Source organism: Hoplias malabaricus, chromosome 14, assembly GCF_029633855.1.
Source record: "Hoplias malabaricus isolate fHopMal1 chromosome 14, fHopMal1.hap1, whole genome shotgun sequence".
NCBI classification, from domain to species: Eukaryota; Metazoa; Chordata; class Actinopteri; order Characiformes; family Erythrinidae; genus Hoplias; species Hoplias malabaricus.
The window spans coordinates 33,805,711-33,828,718 of NC_089813.1; the positions used below are offsets into that span (position 1 = coordinate 33,805,711).

Here is a 23,008-nt window from a genome sequence, read left to right on the forward strand (position 1 = left end):
ATGAGCCGGGTCAATTCCTCTGACTCACTGAAAATGCCCGCTTCTGGTGAGAGTGTGTCCACGCCCCCAGCGCGCGGCTCGTGGCGGAGAGTAGGAGGAGAGCGCGCGCCTCGACGGGAGGCAGAAACAGGCAAGACGGAGAAAAGCGTTTTTTTACAAACATAATTTGGGGGGAACTTGATTATTTCACGGCCAGACACTTCCAGTCCGGAGCGCAGCGCTGACAGAAGGTGGCGGAGTTGTGTTACGCAGGAGAAAGTTGTGTTTTGACAGTTTTTTCTGCTTCTGGGTATTTAGCCGGTTCGCGGTTCTGTTGGTGGTCGATTGGTGCGGGGCTGGCGGGGGCTAACCGACCTGTTGTGTGGCGCTAGTTAACGTTTGCTGAACTGACGTTTATGGGGCTTTTTCATGCCGTATTTATTGCTTTATTGGGCTGTGCTGGGAGGAATGAAACTGGCCTGCATCTTAGGACAAGCGAGAGCTTAATCTTCTGCTCTATCCCCACCCCTCGCACTTATCTCTCTCTCTCTCTCTCACTCACACTATCTATCTATCTGGCTAACAGCAGCTAGCTGCAGCACTTAGCCGGGTAGCTAGCATAGGCTAATCTTACGAGGCAGACTCACAACCACAGCTACCTCTGCTGAGCCAGTGTCTCTGAACTTTCCCCTCGTCCACATACCAAACGCTCAGATACCGCCACCGTCTTCAGGAGAGAGGACAGCCTTCCTTCAGCCGAAAACACGCTGGAAAGGTGAACAAGTGTCAAAGAGGCAAAGGACGGGAAGTAAAGAGCGAAAAACAAGAGCTAGGGGATCTGCAGAAACTGAGAGAAAGTCCCAGGCGCCTGTAGTTAACGTTAGCTAGCTAACCGTCTTCTGCTTGTTCTCTTCATATCACAGAAACGAGTCTGTAGAGCTTGTTAAGGGTGCCTGAAAAAGGGATTAGACCCCAGGGGCGGCAGGCTGTGTACTCCTGTCGCTGTATTGTCTTGGGTACTTGATAAGGAAACGTTATTTGTTGGCCAGGTACAGCTTGGTAATAATCCACTGGCCTTATAAAAGCTAACCTCTTTAGCTGTATAGCTAATCCACACTTATTCAAGGCTAAAGCACCGTACTGTCGTATAATATATCGATATATATACACATATATATATATATATATATATATCACATTTGCTTTATTTGAAAGTTTACACGATTGGCATTGTCTAATCACATTTTTTGCTCAGACTAACGTTATAAAACTTGGACGTATCAGTGATATAGGCACAGAAGTTAACTAGTCTAGTAGGGATACTCCTTGGATTTGTTGAAAGTGCTTTTTGTACTTCTTGGCACTCCTGCTAATTCCTCCCTGGAGATTGAGACGTATGCTTTCAGCCTTTCCAGCAGGTGTTAGGGAGATTGCCACCTAATTAATTGCAGCCCCTGTGTACAGTAGAGTACAGTACTGTTCAGTGGTGGCTCCGCTGAGAGCAAGCGTTTACTGCAACCCGTCCACTACATGGACTGACACGAAGTATTTATATTTTTGTACGAGTCCAGAAACTAATATCTATATACACACATAGTTAGGTATCAGGAGATTACCACCGCACAGCCATGAGTATTGAGATCCCGGTTGGTTTGACCGAGCTGCTCCAAGGCTACACCGTGGAAGTCCTCCGCCAGAGACCCCCTGACTTGGTGGAGTTCGCGGTGCAGTATTTCACGCGCCTAAGGGACACGAGGAGTCAAGACGGGGCAGGGGCCACCGCCAAAGCCGGAGGGAAAGGTGTGATGTTTGATGGTGAGCCAATGCAAACGGAGTCTAACGGAGAAGACGACGACGAAGATGACGACTCAGACTTCGAGCGTAAGTTGCATTAAAACGCCCTAACATTAAAACAGATGTGGCTTGAAGATCGTGTTAATGTTTTTTGTTTTCCCAAATGACAGCACAAAGTCCGTTCCGTCAACACATGGAAACTAATCTGCCAGTTAATTAACAGTTGTAGAGATTGACATGTACATTTGACAACTGAAGCGTGCACAATGTAGCATTTTAGCGCCTCCTGTTCGCCCCGAAGTTATAAGTTGTGATTCAGTGTGTACTGTCTTTTTAAACACGATTTTTTTATTCTACATCCATTTGTCAATTTACATCCATTTGCATATATCAGTCGCCCAGGAACAATAATGGTGTAAATATTAAAATGTTTCAAACTGTACCATTACCTCACCACAGTTCTCATATGTAAAGCATTCTGCAGTCAATTGGTGTTTTTGTAATCTTACAAAACCCGAGTATTTACATAAATCTCAGTGTTTAGCCTATGAAAATGTAGTCCCTCCCATTCATACCCTGTATTATAGGGGGCCTGCTTTTTGAATGAAACACAATAAAACCTTAACCCTGGCATAAATTATCCCAAAGGGGAAATAGAAAATGTAGGATGTAGGCATAATTATCCTGCATCTGTTCATCAGATTCTTGAAAATTGAAATTGTTCTCAGTAACCTGTCCAAGATGTTACTCAAAACTTATGTTCTCACAGCAGATAACGATGTTGATTAATTTTGTTGCAAATATAGCGATTGAATGAGATGTTGAATCAAAGCAGGAGCCCGATAAGAGTATCCCTGGTTGCCGTAAGCTGTTACCATGGTGATCGTCCATTTGATTGACAGCATGGAGAGGGTGCAGCCCCTCCGCCTGATGTAAATCTCCCACAATGTTCATGTTGTCCACTTGAACCCGTGATAATAAATTGTGCGTTTGTGGTGACGTGCATTTATTGTGGGACCATGCTGTGATGTCTCGTCTCTGGCAGTGGATTAGCCCTGCTGCTTGCTCTGCGAGTGGCTGTATGAATGAATGCGAGTTGGTCATTGAGAATGCTTACAATTTTTTTTTTTTACAATGAGATGTGCGCAGGCCTGCATCAAAGGATCTCCCTTACTCTTTTATCTTGCACAGCTTTTCAGTTCAGTGTGATTCCTGCATTTCGCTGTGTGTGAACTGCTTACACTAAAAGAAACGTTCAGAGACGATATGTTAGAGGAACTTCAGTGACATCGGAACCAACCAGCATCTAGATCACTGCTGTACTGGTTACATTTTGATATCAAGACACAATTATGACATTGTGTTGTTACATATTAACGTGAGATTTCTATTCAGTTTTAACCCAGGAGATAGGAGGATTCTAATCAGACAGAGATTTCTCTAGTGTCTGAAAATCTGCTCCAGAGGAAGAAAACTTTTTTTTTATTTATTTATTTTTTTTTTATTGTTTTTATTTGTATTTATTTATATATTCATTAATTCAAAACGCTTGGCTCAATGAAGCTTACATAAGACGGTGTCTGTTTATATTTTATGTATCTCCTCTAAATCTCCAAAAATAATATAGCAGTCTATCAAAGTAGAAGGTCAAACATTACTTGTATATTTTGCTTTCAAAATATTTTACAAATAAATGCTAAGGGGAATGAAGGAGAAATAATTACACAATCAACTATCCTTCATTAACACTTTTTGAGAAAGCGTTATGTCTCCTGAGACAACAAAAATGGGTTTCCAGAGACTTTATTCCTTTGGGAGCCATTGTAAAGTCTTCAACCCCTCAGAGCTGAACTGTTAACATGCCACAGATTACACACTTAAATATATGTGGAAAATCTGTGCATTTTGTTGAACTATAAGATTCCCCTTTTGCATGTTTTGTGATTTTGATGACTGACTGCAAATTCCCAGAAAATATATTTAAATAGTTGCCCCCTCTTTGGTCATTTTATTTGTTTAGAGTATGATATTATGCTGAAATATTAACACTTCCAAAAGAGGCTCTGGGTTTGATCAAATTAGAACCTAAGAGGTCTCTGTAGTGGTTTATCATGGTAGTGAACTGTACTGAACTTCATTTGCAGAGTCCACAATTAAACCATTTTGCCAGTTGGTCTCGGTTTGGGCGCCACTTCTCAACAAATCAGCAACTTAAAATATAACAATTTTCCATTTCAATGTGCGCTTGTTCCTTCCATGAGGATTTTGCTCATGAATAAAAGCTTTTTAGTTGGGATAAATCCAAACTGTTTGCTGGGGGGGCACAAATCACAAGCTAAATAAACTTTCTCTCTCTCTCTCTCTCTGTGTGTGTGTGTGTGTGTGTGTGTGTGTGTGTGTGTGTGTGTGTGTGTGTGTGTGTGTGTGTGTGTGTGTGTGTGTGTGTGTGTGTGTGTGTGTGTGTGTGTGTGTGTGTGTGTGTGTGTGTGTGTGTGTGTGTGTGTGTGTGTGTGTGTGTGTGTGTGTGTGTGTGACGTGTTTTAGTCCAGCATGTATAATATCAAACACAACTCATATCTCAAAATATTTATTTAAACCTCTGTTAGGTTTAGACATCTGCATGTGAATATGTAATGGACTAATCTAACTAGTGTTTGTTGTGTCTTTCCAAAAATGTATTCTCCAAAACATACATATGGACACAAGGACCCTGTCTTTGAAGCATACATATTTTCAAGTTTTTATTACCTACAGGGTCCTGGACGACTAATGCTTTTCACACAGTATAAATTGCACTCCGTAGGAATGTACGTTTTCCAAGATGTGTCCAAATAAACATCCAGTATCAATCCTAGCAGGGTCTTCCTATGTTGTATGGCAATGTTGAATAAATTTCTGAAAATAATTTTAATTTGAAGGGTGGTGGTTACCTTTTAAGTGAATGTAAATTATATTGACCCTTAATTAGAAATATTTTCACCATGAACTAATATCATGACATCTCCCAAAAATGGTATTAAGACAAAGAGAATAAGAGAGGGATTGTTTTCACATACTGGCAAATCTCTTAATCGTCTTGCGTCAGGTTGTGTAATATTCTAATAAGTGTATGCACCAAAATGGATTATGTCTCAGCTTATTTTTCTATGCTGCTATCCCACATGTACACTTTGTTTTTGAAGTCAGATTATAATTTTCAAATGTAGAGCATTGTTTAAAGTGTGTATAGATGTACAGAAATAATTTTTACCCACTTGTGAAAGTCATTATGTTTGTCCTGTATGTGCTGTTAATTAATTCTTAATAATAATAATATGTAATAACACAGTCACTCATACACTCCCACCTATGGACTCTTTTGAATAAGTATATATATATATATATATATATATATATATATATATATATATATATATATATATATATATATATATATAGCAAGAAGGAAGGAACCTGATTGCCCTGAGGGAAAACACACCTAATTCCAGTGATTGGATATAGGGATCCACAACCCCAGAGTCCTAGAGCTGTGTGATATCGTCAGTATGTTTTCAGCCACCATGCCACCCAACCAACATTAAAAACAGAAAAAAGCCAAAGATTTAAAAGTGGTTTTGTGCAAATAAAATACAGCATTACGTGTGTTTTAAGTGATTAGAATAATGACAGATTTTAAGTTACACAGCAAGTCCTCTGAGTTTGAATACTGCACTATGTTTATGCTCACTAAACCAATTTGTAATGTAATTTTCAGAGCTACAGTCCTATCTGTAATTATATAAATAGTATGCATTAGGTAGGAATTATTTGAATAGATGTATTGTGGTACCAATTGTTGTATGACCGAAGTACTTTATTTGGAATGGTAGACTTGTCCTTTTATTTGCATTGTCTGCATGCATGTGACTATAAGTGTTTTTAGGAAAACATCTGAGTGAGTTGATTTCAGTTGTCTGATGTAGTATGGTTGTTTAGGATATTGTGTAGTTATTTGTATTTAAACAGATTTTTAGTGGAGTGTTTCAGGCTGATTTTGACCCTGTAGTTTGATATACTGAGTCATTTATTTCCTATTTGTTAATGCTTCTAAGAGGTTTTGGTTGGAGTTTCTTTCCTGTGAATATGCGAATGTCATGGGGGTAAAAACTGTTTGGGTGCTGTGATTACTTTGCAAATTGTAGCTTTTATGAATACCAGTGTTCAACTTGTGGTTATTCCTGTTGTTTATGTTGTTCTTGGGAGCTGAATAATATAGGTCGTAACCTATTAATCAATCTTTTGAATCCACATCCCATTTTATTTAAACTAAGGGAAAATATCTTAAAGACAAACACAAGTGATAGTATAATAATTCTCTAATGGTTTTAAAATGTGGTTATTTTTCTCTTTTTAATGTAAATGCAGAGGAACAAATCTTCATGCAACCAACACGTTATTTTTTTTTTTTTTTTTTTCTCCCCAGAAAATTAGAACAATGTTTCTGAGTGTTTTTGTTTTTGTTTTTGTTTTTTTGTTTTTTTTTATATAAAGTTGAGTAGATCTTAAAATGCTGTTGCTTGCCACTGAGTGTCACTCGCTGTCATTCAGACTTTCTTTCTCCATGACACACTCCTCACTGGCATTGTGCAGACAGAGCAAAACCACAAAATACAATGATACAGTTCAATATATAACAATGCTAAAAAATCTTCCGCCTAGAGATTGCTATATTCCTGAAATAATGCTTCACTATTTGTGTGTGTTAATACCCATGGATGCTGTTTTTTCAGAGCTGGATAACAGTCTGGACTTTGATACTTCCTCATTTTCTGTCTGTAGTGAAGGTAGAATGAGGAAGAGAAGAAAACTTATCCTTCAATGTTTGTCTTTCTCACACTCATCCTGGCTGTTCAGGTTGCTCAGCCAACCTAAGTTGAATCCACTCAATGACAATGTTGAAGGGATGTTGCAAGTATGAGAAGTATATGAAAGTGCAAGTTCACTGCAAAACTGTTCTGTATTTTAACAGTTTTAAAGTGTAGCCAGCTTACAAATCTTGTTTTCATAATAGATGCATAAATGGTTATGAATGTTTCAAGGGAATGTACACCAGCTACAGGTTTAATGTGAGGTAAAACTAAAATAAACCTTTGTTCAGGCTTGTCCTTTCATAAAGCCTATTGAATAAAGGTCACAGCTTAGACAGGATATGAAAATGCTGCTACATTTATACCCCATTGTTGTTTACAGTATGCAGGTCCACATGGGGTTTGACATAATTGCCAAAGGCAAATGTCCAAATAGCTGAGTATTTTTGATACAACATTAAAAGAAGAGTAGACAAGAACTTGGTAGTTATGGATACATTAAGATACTTTTTAATGTTTATTTAAAATGGGCCTGCAGTGTATTTTTTTTTATTGGAAGAAATCTCTAAGATATAAACACAGAGGTCTTTATAAGATAATTTCTTTGTTTTTATGTTCATTGTACATTTTATCAACTCCAATAAAATCTGTTGTTGTTTCTGTTGTTACGTACCATAATCCATCTCACCTATGCATACTTACTTAGGTCCCATTTACCCTGCCCAGGGCTACCACCAAACAAGTATAATTTGAGTGGTGGACCAAACTCATCTCTGCAGAAACGTTGTTGTGGTAGTGGTATTAGTGTGTGTTGTGCTGTAAGAATGGATCTGACACAGCTGGCCAAGAATTTTTTTTATTTAAACCCTTGAGTGTAATTGCTGGGCCAGGAATAGTGAAAAAGTGGTCCAAAAGGATAGACAGTAGGTAAACTTGTGACTCATTAATCGGTGCCCAATTTTCAGTAATTCACGAGGGGAGTGAAGGCTAGCCAAATAAAAAAGGTACTGTATCACTTATTGCTTAAAAATATAATGCTGGCTCTAATAAAACATTTTTAGAACACGCAGCCGTTGCAGAAATGTGCCTACATGTGAGCATCAGAACTAGGTCAAGGAGCAGTAGAAGAAGGTGGTCTGGTCTCATTTTCTTTTACATCATGTGTACAGCCAGGTGCTTGTGGTTCAATACCTGATGAAGAGTTGGTATCAGGATGTATAACAGAAAGAAGCAAAGCTGGCCAAAGCAGTGTGTTGCTTTGGGCATGTCCAGTTCAGTGCATTAGTCACTGCATCCATGTGAATACTACTTTGAACTGTACCTACCATCTCAAGCAAAATTGCTGTTGAAGTACCCATCTTGATGGTGACAATATTTCCTAATGCCATTGTCCTCTGTTAGCAGGGTGATGGGTGCTAAGGCACTGTTTGAGGAACAAGACAAAGAATTTAAGGTTAAGTATCTTTGCGGCGGGCTGTAATAACAGGTCAGATTCGTGTAGACCCCTACATGCAACTTGCAGGATCTGCATGCGTAACATCTTGATGGCAGATATTTCAGTGTCTTGTGTCCATGCTATAATAGATCAAAGCTGCAGAGCTGATTTAGAGTCACAAGCGGGACCTATACAATATTAGGCATGTGGTTTTAATTTTAGAATGCCTGTCCCTTTTTTTGAAGGCTGTTGCTAAAATGCTACTGTGAAAAACATGTCATTTCCAAACTAGTTCAGATTTGGTTGCCAATTTCTGCATCTCTATCCAGATACTTAATAACACCGCCTGTACTGTATTGGCTGCTTAGTCAGTTTTCTTCCTTTGCCCTTCAGCTTTCTTTTCCTTTCATTTTGAAACCCATCATCTTTTAATATACTTGTACACATCATCTGTTTGTTCGTAACATGTTGGACAGTCTGATTAGTGCCGAAGATCACTTTCAGCAAGTTGTATCAATTGCCAATAGGGGAAATGTTTCTCTTTCTGTGATCATTTACAGTTTAAACTAATTTGATAACTGCTAATAGATGACAAAACATGTTTATCATTGTTGGCCAAGGTTTTATTTTGTAGTGACATCTCCTCCATTTAGTTTGATGCTAAAACTGTCTGATCCATGTGTCCTTGATGTTCAGACTGGGGACATGGCTGCATAGATACAGACTGGAGGTAACCTTGTCCAATCAGACAGCAGATAATGTAGATAAATGGTGGCCTTGTTTAATTGCAGGGAAGATAGCATTCAGATGAAATGGCCTTGCCCTAGACACATTATGAACAGACATGGTGTAGTTCACTGGTTCCATAATTCATTTCATAATTTCATTTCATCCATTTTCCAAACTGCATTAAAAGTATTGCAGCTTGCAAAACTTTGGCTAATATACATTTTAGATGCTTCAGCAGACATAACTAGTACTACTGTATCTAGTGTAGCATTAATTAGAGCCTGACGGATACATATGTTAAGACTGTGTGAATCCCTTTTCTTAATTTTACCCCTATCCTTTGTTCTAAGGTGCAAGATTACGCTCAAAAACAGAGTTACAAAGTTTAGTGGTTAAAATCTTCCCCTACGAAAACTGACGTCCCTTCAAGTGCCTGATACATCAGCAGAATGCCAAAAAAAAGCACTTAAGTGGCCCTCTGCAGCGATATCAGAATTTCTCGACTTTAACATACTTAATTTAACATACTTCGTGTATTCCACAATCATATACTATCACCTACTCCTAACTCACATATGACAGAATTCAGCTGCTTATTTTGTGTTTGTTTTTCCACCTTAAATTTGCAGTAGCCACAGCTAATTGAAAATAATCGGCTCATTGTCTTCTATGGTGGAACTGAAAATTCAGAGATATCTGCAAAACATTAGCAATGTTTTATGCTTGTTATGAAGTAAAGGGATAGAAAATGTTGAAACTACATGAAATTAACATAATACAATGGTTATTATAGTTTATTGAAAGAGGGGAATATTGATATTGGTGACTTGTGTTGCCATGTTGCTGCAGATTTACATGTTGTTCCTAACCCTTTCTTTGAAGTGTGCCCCTGATTTATTTCCATTTCGTGTGGTGTATATAGCTCTTCCATTCAGTCGTATCCATCTTTCCCAACAAGAATTGAGACACCCCAACTCCTAGGCAAAATGGAGGGGTAGGGGTCAAGGGGTGAAATGAGATTCACCCTTAAATTCTGTAATTGTAATGTAAGCAACAAAAATCCTGCAGAACCTAATATCACCAGTAGTCCTATAATTATTTTAAATTGTAAATGTGCAGTGGTTACATAAAGAGCATCACTGTTTATTGCTCACATATATAACAATTTAAATGCTTCTGTGGTGAATCTGAACATAAGGTTGATATGTTTATAAGTAATTATATGTAAAATCCATGTAAATATATGAAATATTTACGAAAGATGGTGTAAAAATGTTGTGCTCATAACAAATTTTCGGTTTTTAGCTTCTTAAAATCAGTGTTGGCATATGTGAATAAGTGTTCATGTTGGTCAAGCTCTGACTGTTTTAAAGCTGACTGTTTTTCACCAATAAACATTTCAATTCTGCACTGTTGTCTGGAGGAGTTCTGATTTGGCCATTTTGCCACTTAATGGAGATGCTTGATGCTCTTATATGGCATTGTTAAGTTTTTCTTCACTGTGTACATTTCCACCCATGTGACTTAAGATAATTTTGTCTGTTCATTAAAGGGTTAAATCTACTGGCACACTACAGGACAGGGCCACATTGCCTTTTATGGGTTTTGGAAGCCTTGGAGAGAGATAAAGTGGGTAGGAAAGCTGGAGTGGGAACAGTGACATGTGACAGAATTGTGCAGGGAGCCTATGAGAGAGAAAGGGGAATGTAGGGACATTAGGATGGATTGCTCATAACAGGAAAAGGAGGAGTATGAGAAAAGCTGAGAGAAGAAAAATGGAAGTCTGGTTTTTATAACAAAACAAAAAGTCCCGAAGGAGGGCTTCTTTGACCACATAGGATGTTCTCACTTTGTTAAACAGATTTTATTTTTATAGCACTAAGATAACTGGGAAATTTTTTTGAAAATTTATATATTTTGACGTTTGTGGAAAAACAACGCTTGACAGTGTGTCATGGAAATACACCCAGTGCCATTGTCTAATATATGAGCAGGGTGTAAAATGTGTGGAGTTTATTATTGTTGAGCTGCAGCAGTTTGAAATGTGACGTATAATTAATCACCCCTGCAGCCTTACTGTTCTCAGCTGTGTGTGTTGCTTTGAGAGAGAATATTTGAGGCTGTGGTCCCCTGTTGAGGTTTCCTTACTGACTCTCACATGACGTGTGTACTTGTCTGTTTATCTTTCGCTCTCTCACTTGGAGAAACGTGCAGACTTAACCCATGGGCCTACTAAATTTTTTTTCCCTCTCCCCCAAAATACACCGCAATATTTCAATTGTCATTGAAATGTGACTACAGTAACAAAAGGATGTGTAATATGTATTTCATATTGTCACTCTCAGATCAGTACTTTAGCCAGAGTCTTTTACCGGGGTGCTAGGAGGATAAAGTCTGGGTAACGTCTGGGACAAATGCAGCTGTTTGCAGGTGATCATGTTCACACTTACAGCTCCTCTGGATAAAGTACAGAACATTTATATATAAAGCACACAAATGCACATAACCCACCAGGCACAAGCTCAGTCATAGCTACAGTGTTACTGAATAGTGCATTATGGGTAAGGACTAAGTTCAAGATGACCTGTTCTGCAACAAGGATAGCTAATAGCACTAGCGCACAGACACACAGGATCCTTCTTAGTCTCTTTTTGTGTTGTCAATGGTGCAGTCAAATCATTCAAGTAGAAATACAAATATTGAGAAACTGACACCTGCAGAGAATGAATGAATACCAGTTTTGTAATCCTGTACCCAGCATTGTCAGTGTTGGCTTTAACCGTTGCATTTTTATCTAGCTTAGAAACACGTGCGCGCGCGCACACACACACACACACACACACACACGTGGTTTTCCACTTTCAGTTAAGATAACCTGGCTTAATTGCTCTGCCTTTGGGGATTTTCAGGTCAAAACTTGTAGTAAGCGTCAAAGAGTAATACAAACATTAATTAAAATTACCTAATGATTTCTCTGTTATACCTCATAGTTTTTGTCATTTGAAATATTGGAAAAGAATGGGTTTTATGCCTATGAAAAGTAATTTTTGATCAATCATAATATTAGTTGTACCGTATCAGTTGTTGTGTTTTTTTTGTTTTTATTTTAAATTATGAGGCAGCAGGCCGGTTTAGCAAGTTCTACAGTTAATCAACCACTTCTAATGCCATTCCCACCTTTTTGAAATCATTGAGTTGTTCAGAGCCTTCAGCAAGGCCTTTAAACCTGTTGAACAAATCTGGTGCAACAAGAAGTGAGGACAGCAGTGCATTTACCATCTTTAGCAATAAGCCTGTTGAGGTTCTTTAGTATTACGTTTGTCTAACCGTGACAGTAACAGTCACAGTATAATCATTCCCAGTCATTTTTTCCCAGTCTTTAAATAGGTTACAAGGCAAAATAGCTAAGCCTATTATCTAATTATGCTGATGTTTACCAAAGCATAAACATTCTCCCACTTTTACATTTTTATTTGTAAAAACTAGAACCATTTTAATGTAACTTTTTAAATGTTTATTTAAATGTAAAATTTTTTAGAAAACTGAAGTAATATAGCTTTGGAATATTATTTATAATTCTTGTAATTTTATCAGTATGAATTATCTATTCAACGGTACAGTCCAAACATCTGAAACATTTGAGCTCCCTTAGCATTCTCTTTAGCTGAAATCATCTTATTAATGTGTTATGAATTTGCAAAATAACAGGTTCAAGTTTGCTGAACTCTCACTGATGTACCTGGAGGAGCTGTATATGTGAATAACATCTATAACATTGGTCATGGACTTCCCTGCTGGGCACCCTAGTATAAAAGCTAGGCAAAGTCTCATTGAGTGCATGTGTTAATAGAACTGGGAATGTTTCAGCGATTCGCACTGTATCTCCTGCACATGCAGCACAGGCACTGCCCCAAGCCTAAAACACTCCGGTTGTGGGAACACTTATGTAGCACTCAGCTGGAGACTGTATGTGTCATATGTGAAAGGACAACTCAGGAAAATCTGCAGACCTGATTCTTTGGAGTTTAAGCATCTTTAAACACGGTCAAATTTTTATGCACAAGTTTTTTTTTAAAATGCAAGTTTTGAAAACGAACAACATCCTTCACACACAGCTCGTCTTTTTTGTAGCAGAACACGAAAGCTTAAAACGTAATCAACATACTGAGAACTAAAATGCGGAGGTTAAAGAAAATATAATCCCTTTTAATGAGGGAAGCAAACGCAGAAGCAGAGACTCAAATTCCCCCGGTGACCTTCGGAAACCCTACTGAACTCCCCGTGGTGTTCAGGAGACTGGGGTGGATTCAGTGTCTCGTTTAGCTGCAGCGTTTACTAAAATGACACATTCCTTATTGTTCCTACTCAACAAATTCATTTATTCTTCCTCTTCCAGCGTCTTCCCGTGATTTCTGAGCGATGAAACTGAAAATACGTCAGACTTGATGTGAATGTTCCACTGTGTTATAAATCGCATCAGTTTTTTACAAGCGAAAAAATCGTACTCTGTGTGAAAAGGCCTTTTGGAGTTCATATGTGAAAAATGTTTTATTTTGGAAAGTAACCACTCTAAATGTTCATTGGAATTTCCCCATTACCAAATCTAGAGGAGGATAAAATGACCTGATGTTCCTGGTTGTCAAGCCCCCCACCCCCATTTCTAGCTCTCTCTTGCACTCTTTCTCTCCCCACCCCTTTCTGAGTATTCCCCTGTACTCTGTACTTGTCTTTCTTTAACTTTTCCCCTTTGTATTTATAAAATATATTTTTCCTGTTCTCCCCGGTCATTATGTGACTGGTCGGGTGGGGGGGGGGTGACCAAGAGTGTTGTTATGGCGATGAGGTCTTCCTTGTGTTTTGTTGTCATGGCAACTTCAGGCACTTGATATCCCTCACACATGAAGCTGAAGCACCTCATCTATATCTGCATGAATGCACATGCAGTGCACATGTACCCTGTGGCATTTTTTTTTTTTTTTTCTTTCTATTTTAAAGATTTATGAAGAAACACCTTCAACAAATAAAACTTATTGTTTTATCTGACATACTGTGCACTATTTTGGGTGCAGGGTTAATCTTATGACCTACTTGTGCACCAAATAGGGTACAGGGAGACATTTGAGATGCAGCCTGTTTCACGGCTCACTTTTTCATACAAGGAGAACTAGTTTAAAGCCAAAATGGAGAATTAATGTAGTTAGTAAAAAAGAAACATGGCCTTCAAGAATCTGTTAAACAGTCTGTGCTCAGCGTTAGTTTCACAGACTCTTTGCCCTGTAAACTCACTGAGGGGGAAAATAAAGGTAGAGTGGAGGTACAATATTGGTTACTAAAGGTACAAACAGAGTAAATGTACCTTTTTTAAAGGTAAAACAGTGGTTTTAAAGGCTACTTGCATTCCCTACAGGTACATTACATTATCTTTTTCAGAAGGTGAATATTTGTAATCTTTCATTATATGACAGTATAAAATAACATCATTTAAGCCCTGAAGATGAAATTATGGTGTATTAAATCAACAAAATTTACAATTATCTAATCGAATAAGGTACAATTATATTCCCTAAATAAAGGTACTGAATATGTACTTTTGTGGGTACAGTCACAGTTTTTTTGATAGTGCTGAGTGAAAACAATGAAAGTTGAAGTTAAGCTATGGAAAAAGTTGATCCATTGACACCTGTGTTGTCCCTCATCTCAAACCACATGTATCTTCCTGTGATACTCTCTTCAGACATTTGTAAAATGTGGACAAGATCAGTCTCTAACCACCTTCGGATGTGCTTTGATCAAATCATAATCCAGTCCTGGTGTCTTTGGGTGTTTACACCTGGCTTTTCATGCAGACTATTTTAATTCCGAACGTGATCTGATCAACAAAAACACGTTAATGCCAGGGGAAAACAGGTTCTGATTTTCATTAGTGATCTTCAGCAGAAAATATTTTTGCGATTTATTCCCTTGCTTTGGCAAGTAGTATGTGCATTCCAATCACACCAGTAGTCCTAGTGAGGCAGGAATTCTGCCTTCTTAAGTAATATTCCTTCAAACTGAAGTAAAGTAAAGTTCAACCCTAGTACTAACTATAAGTAACTACACAGGAAATTTACAGTTTGCTCATGTGTCTTTGCATTTTGTTGCAAATATGACACACACCTGTTGTAGGTCCATAAAATCACATTTATACCTATATTACATGCACAATATGATACTTTATTTGGATCCCTTCATTTGGAATGCCCTGCAACAACATCGCATAAGAACACAAACTAATGAACCGTTTAGTTCATTATTTTACTAGTTACTGTAAAAACCAAAGGAGTGTCAAAGGAACATTTTCTGTCATCGCAATGTGTTTTTGTTTTGTTTTAATGTGATGATGATGCAGGACATTTCAAATGCTGGGATCCAACTAAAGTTCCCTTTGCCAATATCACATGATTAGTGTGTAGGGAATACAAGGGCACAGCTTAGGGACACCCCCCTCCCCCTTTCCTCCATGCATGTGTGAGAGAACTGTGAGCTGTCAGTGTTATTGGTTAAGTTTGCACTGCTAAGGCCCAATTTCACGCCATGGAGTAAATTGATTCTAACAGTATGGTGTGAAAGAAAAATGTAATGGAAGGAGGAATACACAGGGAGAAACCCCGAGGCAATGATTCTGCCAAAGTCATCTCTGATTTTGTGTGTGTGCACAATTGTGTATGAGAATGAATGCTCACACACACATTTAAAACTGCTAAAGTATCTGGATAAGACCTTTTGACTGACCTTAGATGCAGTACGCCCACACAATAACCACAGAGACAAGGGGCAGATAGTTTGTTTACATTTACCAGGAGGAGAATATGAAACTTAATTAACTAACTCTCTCTCTCTCTCTCTCTCCCTCCAGCTCCTCCCCCCAGCAGATTTGGCCGGAGAGTGTCTGGTGAGCCGTTTTTGACGTCATTGCACTAATCATGTGGTTTAGAAAGTGTGTGTGAGACTGAGAGATGTGGTCTGCCATTCTGTCTGTCATTTCCCCCCACCCCTAGGGTGTGTATCTCAGTAATTATGCCCCCCTTCCTGTGTGCTCACTAATTTGGATCCCCTAATGTGTGTTACTCTAGAAGTATTTTCTTAATTTGACACTTCAATTGTCTTTCCCAGCATGTGAATATTTTAATGTTCTGCTTTGGTAAAATTACTTAATAAAGTAGGAATGTTAATGTTTTGGGTGAAAGATTTCTAGAATGAAATAATCATTTATTGTTTTACCAATTGATCAAAGAGTAGCCTATATATCTTTTTTGGTCTTTGGTTGCGCAATACATATCGGCACAAAATATATAACGACAGAAATAAAGTGCAAATGAGCTCCTACTACTAATTGTCCAATTGAGTTAAGCTAACTCCCACACCCAATTGTCAATGCATTTTGAGATATGAGCCATGGCGCCACATAAAAAGAAAATTGGACTGAGATTTCATCATGAGCTCCTTAAAAGCTGTCATGGCTGTTTATTTAAACTTATTTTTTTAGTATTTACTATTGGTTCAATATACAATATTCAGGCAAATGGTTTATATAAATTTGTCAGTGCCCGAAAATAAGAAACAGGGCCTGACATGTCTGTCTATATGCCTTTTTTAAAAATCCTAGTTAAAGTGTTTCATCAAAGGATTTATCTGGAATTTTTGAAAGGCGTCCCAGGTGTGTTGTGGTTATTTAAATCAAAGTCCACTTCAATTGTTCTTTGTTAAACTCTGATTAATTACAGCAGTCTGTAGGTTAAACAGTTACTAATATGACTCGTCCTTTTTGCTCATAAAAGATCTGCTGACATCTTGAGTTTTAACAGTGATATTCATCTTCCAGTATGTGCAGAGCCTTTAAATCCAGACGAGGATGAGGATGACACAGAGCCAAGGGTCGTTCATCCCAAAACAGATGTACAGAGATGCAGGTTACAGGAGGCCTGCAAAGACATATTGCTGTTTAAAGCTCTTGACCAGGTACGTATATACGTTATCACGCACACACAACTTCTGATTCCCATACAGGCCTCTACACATGTATACTTACTATCGTTCTTACTCTGTGGTGTGAACAGGAGCAGTTCTCACAAGTGCTGGATGCCATGTTTGAAGTTATTGTGCAGCCACAAGAACATGTAATCAACCAGGGAGATGATGGGGATAATTTCTATGTTATTGAGAGGTATGTATTTGGTGTTTGTGTGTACATGTGTAGGGACTGTTCCCAGAAATTACTATTGCTATATTTTATTCCTTGTATTTGTTTCTTTCAATATGATCAGTAATGATTAAATGTTAAGACTTGCTTAAGGGAGCATGAACACACATTCATTAAATGTCATTGAGAAGTTCAATATGATTATTAGGAAATTACTAGAGTTTTTGATAACATTTTTATCTACATTTATTTCAAATGTGTCTTTGTGCAAGATTAAAAGATTAACGCAAGTAATTCCCTAAATATCTCTGCTTACAAATTAAAATGTAAACTGTGTTCCAATCAACATATATTTGTCAGAATTTTCAGTACGTAGCATGGATTTAAATGTGTAAAGTTATCATTATTACCCCACAGATCGAGTTAACTGTAACAGGAACAGGTTGCAGCACTAACTACATGTAGTACCTGGATGAGCTTTCAGATCTACACCATAGCAAAAAAAAACATTCTGCTTTGTGGAGGCTGTACATTTATTAGAATTTTTTTTTGTTGTTGTTAAAAATTAATTACAAGCTTCAAAATAATGATACAGCCTGATTGTAGAAAAAATGCTTAAACTTTGTACCTTATGTTCATAATTATATGGAACATTGTGTAGTTTCTTTTAAAATACAAAATTGTTTTCCAAAATCTTTCACCAAAATGCTGTTAACTTGGACATTGTCACCATCATCTAACATTATAAATAAAGCATTATTATCATTTTGAATGTATTTTAAAATAATGCATAATGTTATGACTTGTATCACTGGTTGCCAAAGAACCAACTTTCAGTTTCCAATGTATAGGAACTTTTCTTATGTCATTAACACCCTGCAAAATGCCCATTTTAACATACCTTGAACCATTCAGTTTTTCAACATTTACCTTCCAATGAATTTCTGTAGCAGAACCTCATCTGTGTTGAATCTGTGCTTGTCAGATGATCAGTGTTCTGTTGCAACTGACAGGTTTGTCATGTGTGTAAACAAACTACAGCTAGATGAAATGTGTTGTGACAGCTCTAAGATCTCGATTGTTTGTTGTAGGGGAGTGTATGATATTGTGGTGCAGAAGGACGGCGTAGGCTGCTCTGTTGGTCAGTATGATAATAAGGGCAGCTTTGGAGAGCTGGCACTCATGTACAACACACCCCGTGCTGCTACCATCATCGCTAAGCAGGAGGGAGCCCTATGGGGACTGGTGAGTGTGTGCATGTGTGATTAAGTATTTGGTAGTGCACACTTCATTTAGTTTTTGGCTGTGGTTTGAGAGACAGCTCCACCAAGTGGCTAATTAAATTCTGACTACTAGATTGTAACTCCATTCATGAATGTAGCCTGTTTTAGCAGACTGAGCACAGGCACTATTAATGAGCTTATTTGACCCACAGGAGAGATCAATAAAGGTGCAGTGCTGGTTTGGATAATGCTTCTCCAGATTAATTTTGTAAAAAGCTAGTGATGCAGGAAACCAGAATCACTTAAAATTAATATGATTGTTAAATATATTTTTCCAAAATGCCAGGTCATACAGTAATAAATGAAAGGCAAGGCTAGATTGTGTAAATAAGGTAACGGATGTCTATTGAATGGGCTGTGTATGTCTTGCAGGACCGAGCAACATTCCGCAGGCTCATAGTGAAGAACAATGCAAAGAAGAGGAGAATGTATGAGATCTTCATTGAATCTGTGCCACTCCTCCACTCTCTTGAGGTGAGGAAGAGTGAACTAGAGTCCATGATGTTTGCACATTTACATGTTTTAATTATTATGCTTCTGCAAATCAGTTTTGATCAGTTGTTCCAACACGTTGATAAATAGGTACATTTTTTGTTGCCTTTGAGATGAAAATATTTTTCACAATCTGTGTTGTGCACGTTTCTTTCACACACAAAAAGCAATAACAAATACAGAAATCAGACCATTTTTTGTTCATAATTTTTTAGGTGAAGAGCATTACGAGCAAATGTTACATTTTTCAAAAGGTTTCTGAGAAGATACTTTATTAAGTAATCCATTTTCTTAGAAAAGAAAAACCTTGAATAATATAAGTGAAGCATGTTTCTAAAACTGGAGGTCATAAAATTATTGACATCAGTGCAAAACATGGTGCACAAACAAAACTACTTAAAGTTTACTTCATGGAGAAAAACCAAGTTCCATTCTTGCTTCATGTCAGAAAATAGAATAATCATCCACGGGTGATTGTATCCATTTTGTCATTATGAGAAGCCCAAAGCTGCAAGTCTCAAAATATGTATCTGTCTGTTTTAATTTTTTTGTTTGTTTGTTTTCTGCTTCTGTAAATATAGCATTTTAGAATTACGTAATTTTAACCATTAATACTGGTCACAAAAGCATAATCTTTTTGTTGTGGTGGTATAATTGTTCTTGAGCTTACACAAATATGTATACAATACATGTAAAAATATGCACTTGAAAGCTGCAGGTATACAAGACTGTCCTTTTCACTGCTGGGTTCCTTACTATTTATGGCAAGGATTGTTTTGCTTGTTACTCTCTTGTGTGACCTAGGTGCAAGTTAATTACTTACTGCCATTAGTTAATCTGCTACACCAGCCTGTCTTAAGTGGCTTGAGGCTAAGCAGAAGTTTGACCTTTTATAGTATCATTCAGTATACCATTTCAAAGCCAAGTAACAAATAGAAAATGATCATCAAATCACAGGCTGAGAGAAAACAGTAATCATTTGTATCATATAATAGATTTTGCAGTGCTTGTATAATCATATGCTCAGTGTTAATACGCTTTATACAGAGAAAGTATTTAAAAGGGTGCTTTTTTCGATGTGTTTCTTGTTTTGCGTTAGCTGTCTGAGAGGATGAAGCTTGTAGACGTTTTGGGAGTAAAGACTTTTCAAGATGGAGAAAGGATCATCATGCAGGTGAGATGTGAATGTAAGAAGGTACCTACAAGGTTCAAAACAAACAAGCTACTTTTGCATTAAAGAGATCCTATCACAGAAAAGCAACCGTTAGTGTAAGGCCTATTGTTTTACACAGAAACATTTGTGTTATGGTGCATTACTAATGAGAATAATCATGTTGCTAGGGTGATAAAGCAGACTGCTTTTACATCGTGGAGTCTGGGGAGGTGAAGATCATGATGAAAAGCAAAGTGAGTTTCTTATTTTCTTTGTTACTAAACAGAAAAGCACACGTAGCTCTTAAAACTCCTACACAACGTAAGGGGTTAACTGTTGAGGTCAACAGGTTTTTTTTTTTTTTTTTATGTATTTGCCAAACTTGTGTTTTTGTGATCAAATCATATGAGACTTAAATTATATGGAACAGAGCAATAATGTTGATTGAAGTGTAATATTTTTACAATACACTCACTTTCTCTCTTCTCTTCTCTCCTCCCTCTCACACACCGATACAGACAAAAGCAGACAGACAGGATAATGCAGAGGTAGAAATCACACGCTGTACCAGAGGACAGTACTTTGGAGAGCTTGCTCTTGTCACAAATAAACCACGGGCTGCCTCAGCTTATGCCATCGGGGATGTCAAGTGCTTGGGTATGTGTGCCTGTGTACATTACAGCTTTAACTGAGCCAAATATTTTGCTTAGTCTAACAGAGTTCAATACCACCTTTTTCAGAACTTGAAAATCCAGTATAACCTTACAACAGTAACTTGACTGTAACTTGAAAACAGTAAGTAGGAGGACACGTGAACGGAACCTAACCAAAATGTGTCACATATTGGAGAAATTGAATCCAAACCTGTGCAAACCTGAGCTGAATGTGTTTGGGCAGTATATATTCTATAATTTCCACGAATGGCACATTTTGTCTAGTACTGCACATCAGGAAAACAACTAACACTGTGTGATGTGTATAAAGCGTTTTTCCTGTATCTTCATATAGGGTCAAATTTAAGCACATAAAAGAAATGCAAACAAAGTGATCCTAACATATCGTGTTTGTTTTCTAGTGATTGATGTGCAGGCATTTGAGCGTTTGCTGGGCCCGTGTAAAGAGATCATGAAGAGGAACATTGCTCACTATGAGGAGCAGCTGGTGGCTCTGTTTGGCTCCAGCATGGATCTCAGAGACTAAAGAGACTGGTCGTGCCTTACACACAAAAACACGCACGCACACATTACAAACAAGATTGACAGTTTATACATACAACGTTTTGTAGGCACACACTCCTTTTTATGCTCAACCTATTCCAGAAGGGAGAAGTTTTTCTCTGTTCTGTTTCCTCTGCAATTTTTTTTTTTTCTCCTCCCTCTCTTTCCCCCACTTTACCCCTTGTCCTACACACACACACACACACACACACACAGTCAAAACATCAGCTTTTTTTTGGTATGAAATTGAAACATTACACTTCCTACAGCTCTGACCCTGAACCAGTCTGACAAGGACGAAAGGATTCATACTCATACTTGCACACAACATACACAAAACAACAAACCAACCCAGCCAAGGACCCATCCCTTCCCATGCACACATGCTTCAAAAAAAAAGAAAATGAGAAAAGACTGGTTGTGGGGGGAAAAAACATAAAGTAATCTAAAATTTAAGACATGCAAAGAAGTTCAACAGATATTTTAGAAGCATTTTATGACAATGCAGAGCTTTGATTAACAAACACTTTAATAAAATAAGACATGTTTCCTTTCCTGCTATTGGTACATTGAGTTAGTGCTGGTGGTATCCACGGTGACCAACATTAGGTCCTCGTCTTGCTCACACAAACTCCACCTGTTGTATTGATTAATGTATTATTATAATTATTACTATATATGGATTTTTTTTGTTTTGTTTTACTTTAACTCCATTTGCAGTCTTTATTGGAGGATGTGAGAAAGAATCTAGTGCTTATTTCTTCTCTTGGTCATTCTGGATGAGTTGTGTCCCGAAGATTAAATAAAGCAAAACATTTTGGTAACGTGTTCTGGTTCTTAACATGGTCTCTGTTTCTGAGTGTGTTTGAAGAGGATCTTAATATTCTCCCAAAGAAATGCAGTCTGTTTAAATGCCATCTTATCCTACCAAGAAGAAAGCTTGTTTGGTAGGAATGATTGTGCCGTCTGTTTGGGGCTGTAATGCAGTGTGTAAATCCAGCTATGATTTGGGAATTTACCCAAGGCTTGGCACAGATTGGGTGCACAAAACTATCTTTAGAATCTGTTGAGAAGCTCCTCTGCTTATTAAAAAAACCACTGAGCCTTACCTTTATGTAATAAGATATTTCACTTCCTATTTTTGAAGCTTCTGACAGCAACCATATGTCTCATCCTGCTGGTGTGGGTTTAAGTGTGGGATACACCTCTTAATGATTCACAGTAATATACTACCAACTGAAATTAAGATTTTAATAGTCTTTAATTTTATGGTGACAGTTTTTTAATGTGCTGCAACTCTTGTAATTTTCTAAACATCCTTGATCCCAGAGGCCTGAAGCTTTTAATTATGTTTTTTTTTTTTAAATAGCTCAATGTTGATTGTTCATTACAGTTCTGTTGCATACCTCACATTATACCAACAATTTTGAGCTCAGCTATAAGGACTTGGAAAATGCAATTTAAAAGTGAATTTTAAGAGACATGCATTACACTAATACCTGTAAGGTTGGATTTATATATTTTTTAATAGAATTTATAATTTAACTTTTCATATCAAATAAAATTTTTCCTGCAGCTTGTTGCATCTAAAAACATTTTCAGGTATCTTATTTAAGTTTTTGGACATAAACAGTCAGTACTAGGGTGAAACGTGGTTATTTAAAATTTCATTGAGAAATTTTTCTCTACGGATGGTGAGACTCTCCTCCTATCCGCAAGAGGGCGGTGAAGACAGGACGCCGTTTTAGCGATTGGAAGTTCGATTCAATTTAAATAACCGATTCATAAGAATGAATCATTAATCCGTACACTCCGACGCCCAAACCAAATGATTCAGGAGTGAGCCTCTAATTAATTGACAAATACTTTTCGGAGATGGGTTTTAATTTCAGGGTTTTTT

General features: G+C 37.6%; 1 protein-coding gene across 1 annotated transcript; it reads left to right on the forward strand.

Annotated features, from left to right (window-relative positions):
- Positions 1 to 71: 71 nt before the first annotated feature.
- prkar2aa (protein kinase, cAMP-dependent, regulatory, type II, alpha A) lies at positions 72 to 21,930 on the forward strand. Its single transcript, XM_066644431.1, has 10 exons — positions 72 to 1,860; positions 15,680 to 15,715; positions 16,646 to 16,782; positions 16,881 to 16,987; positions 18,055 to 18,208; positions 18,619 to 18,720; positions 19,838 to 19,912; positions 20,080 to 20,145; positions 20,410 to 20,548; positions 20,967 to 21,930. The coding sequence occupies exons 1-10, from the start codon at positions 1,608 to 1,610 to the stop codon at positions 21,089 to 21,091; spliced, it is 1,194 nt and encodes a 397-aa protein (XP_066500528.1). The 5' UTR covers positions 72 to 1,607; the 3' UTR covers positions 21,092 to 21,930.
- The last annotated feature ends 1,078 nt before the right edge of the window (positions 21,931 to 23,008 follow it).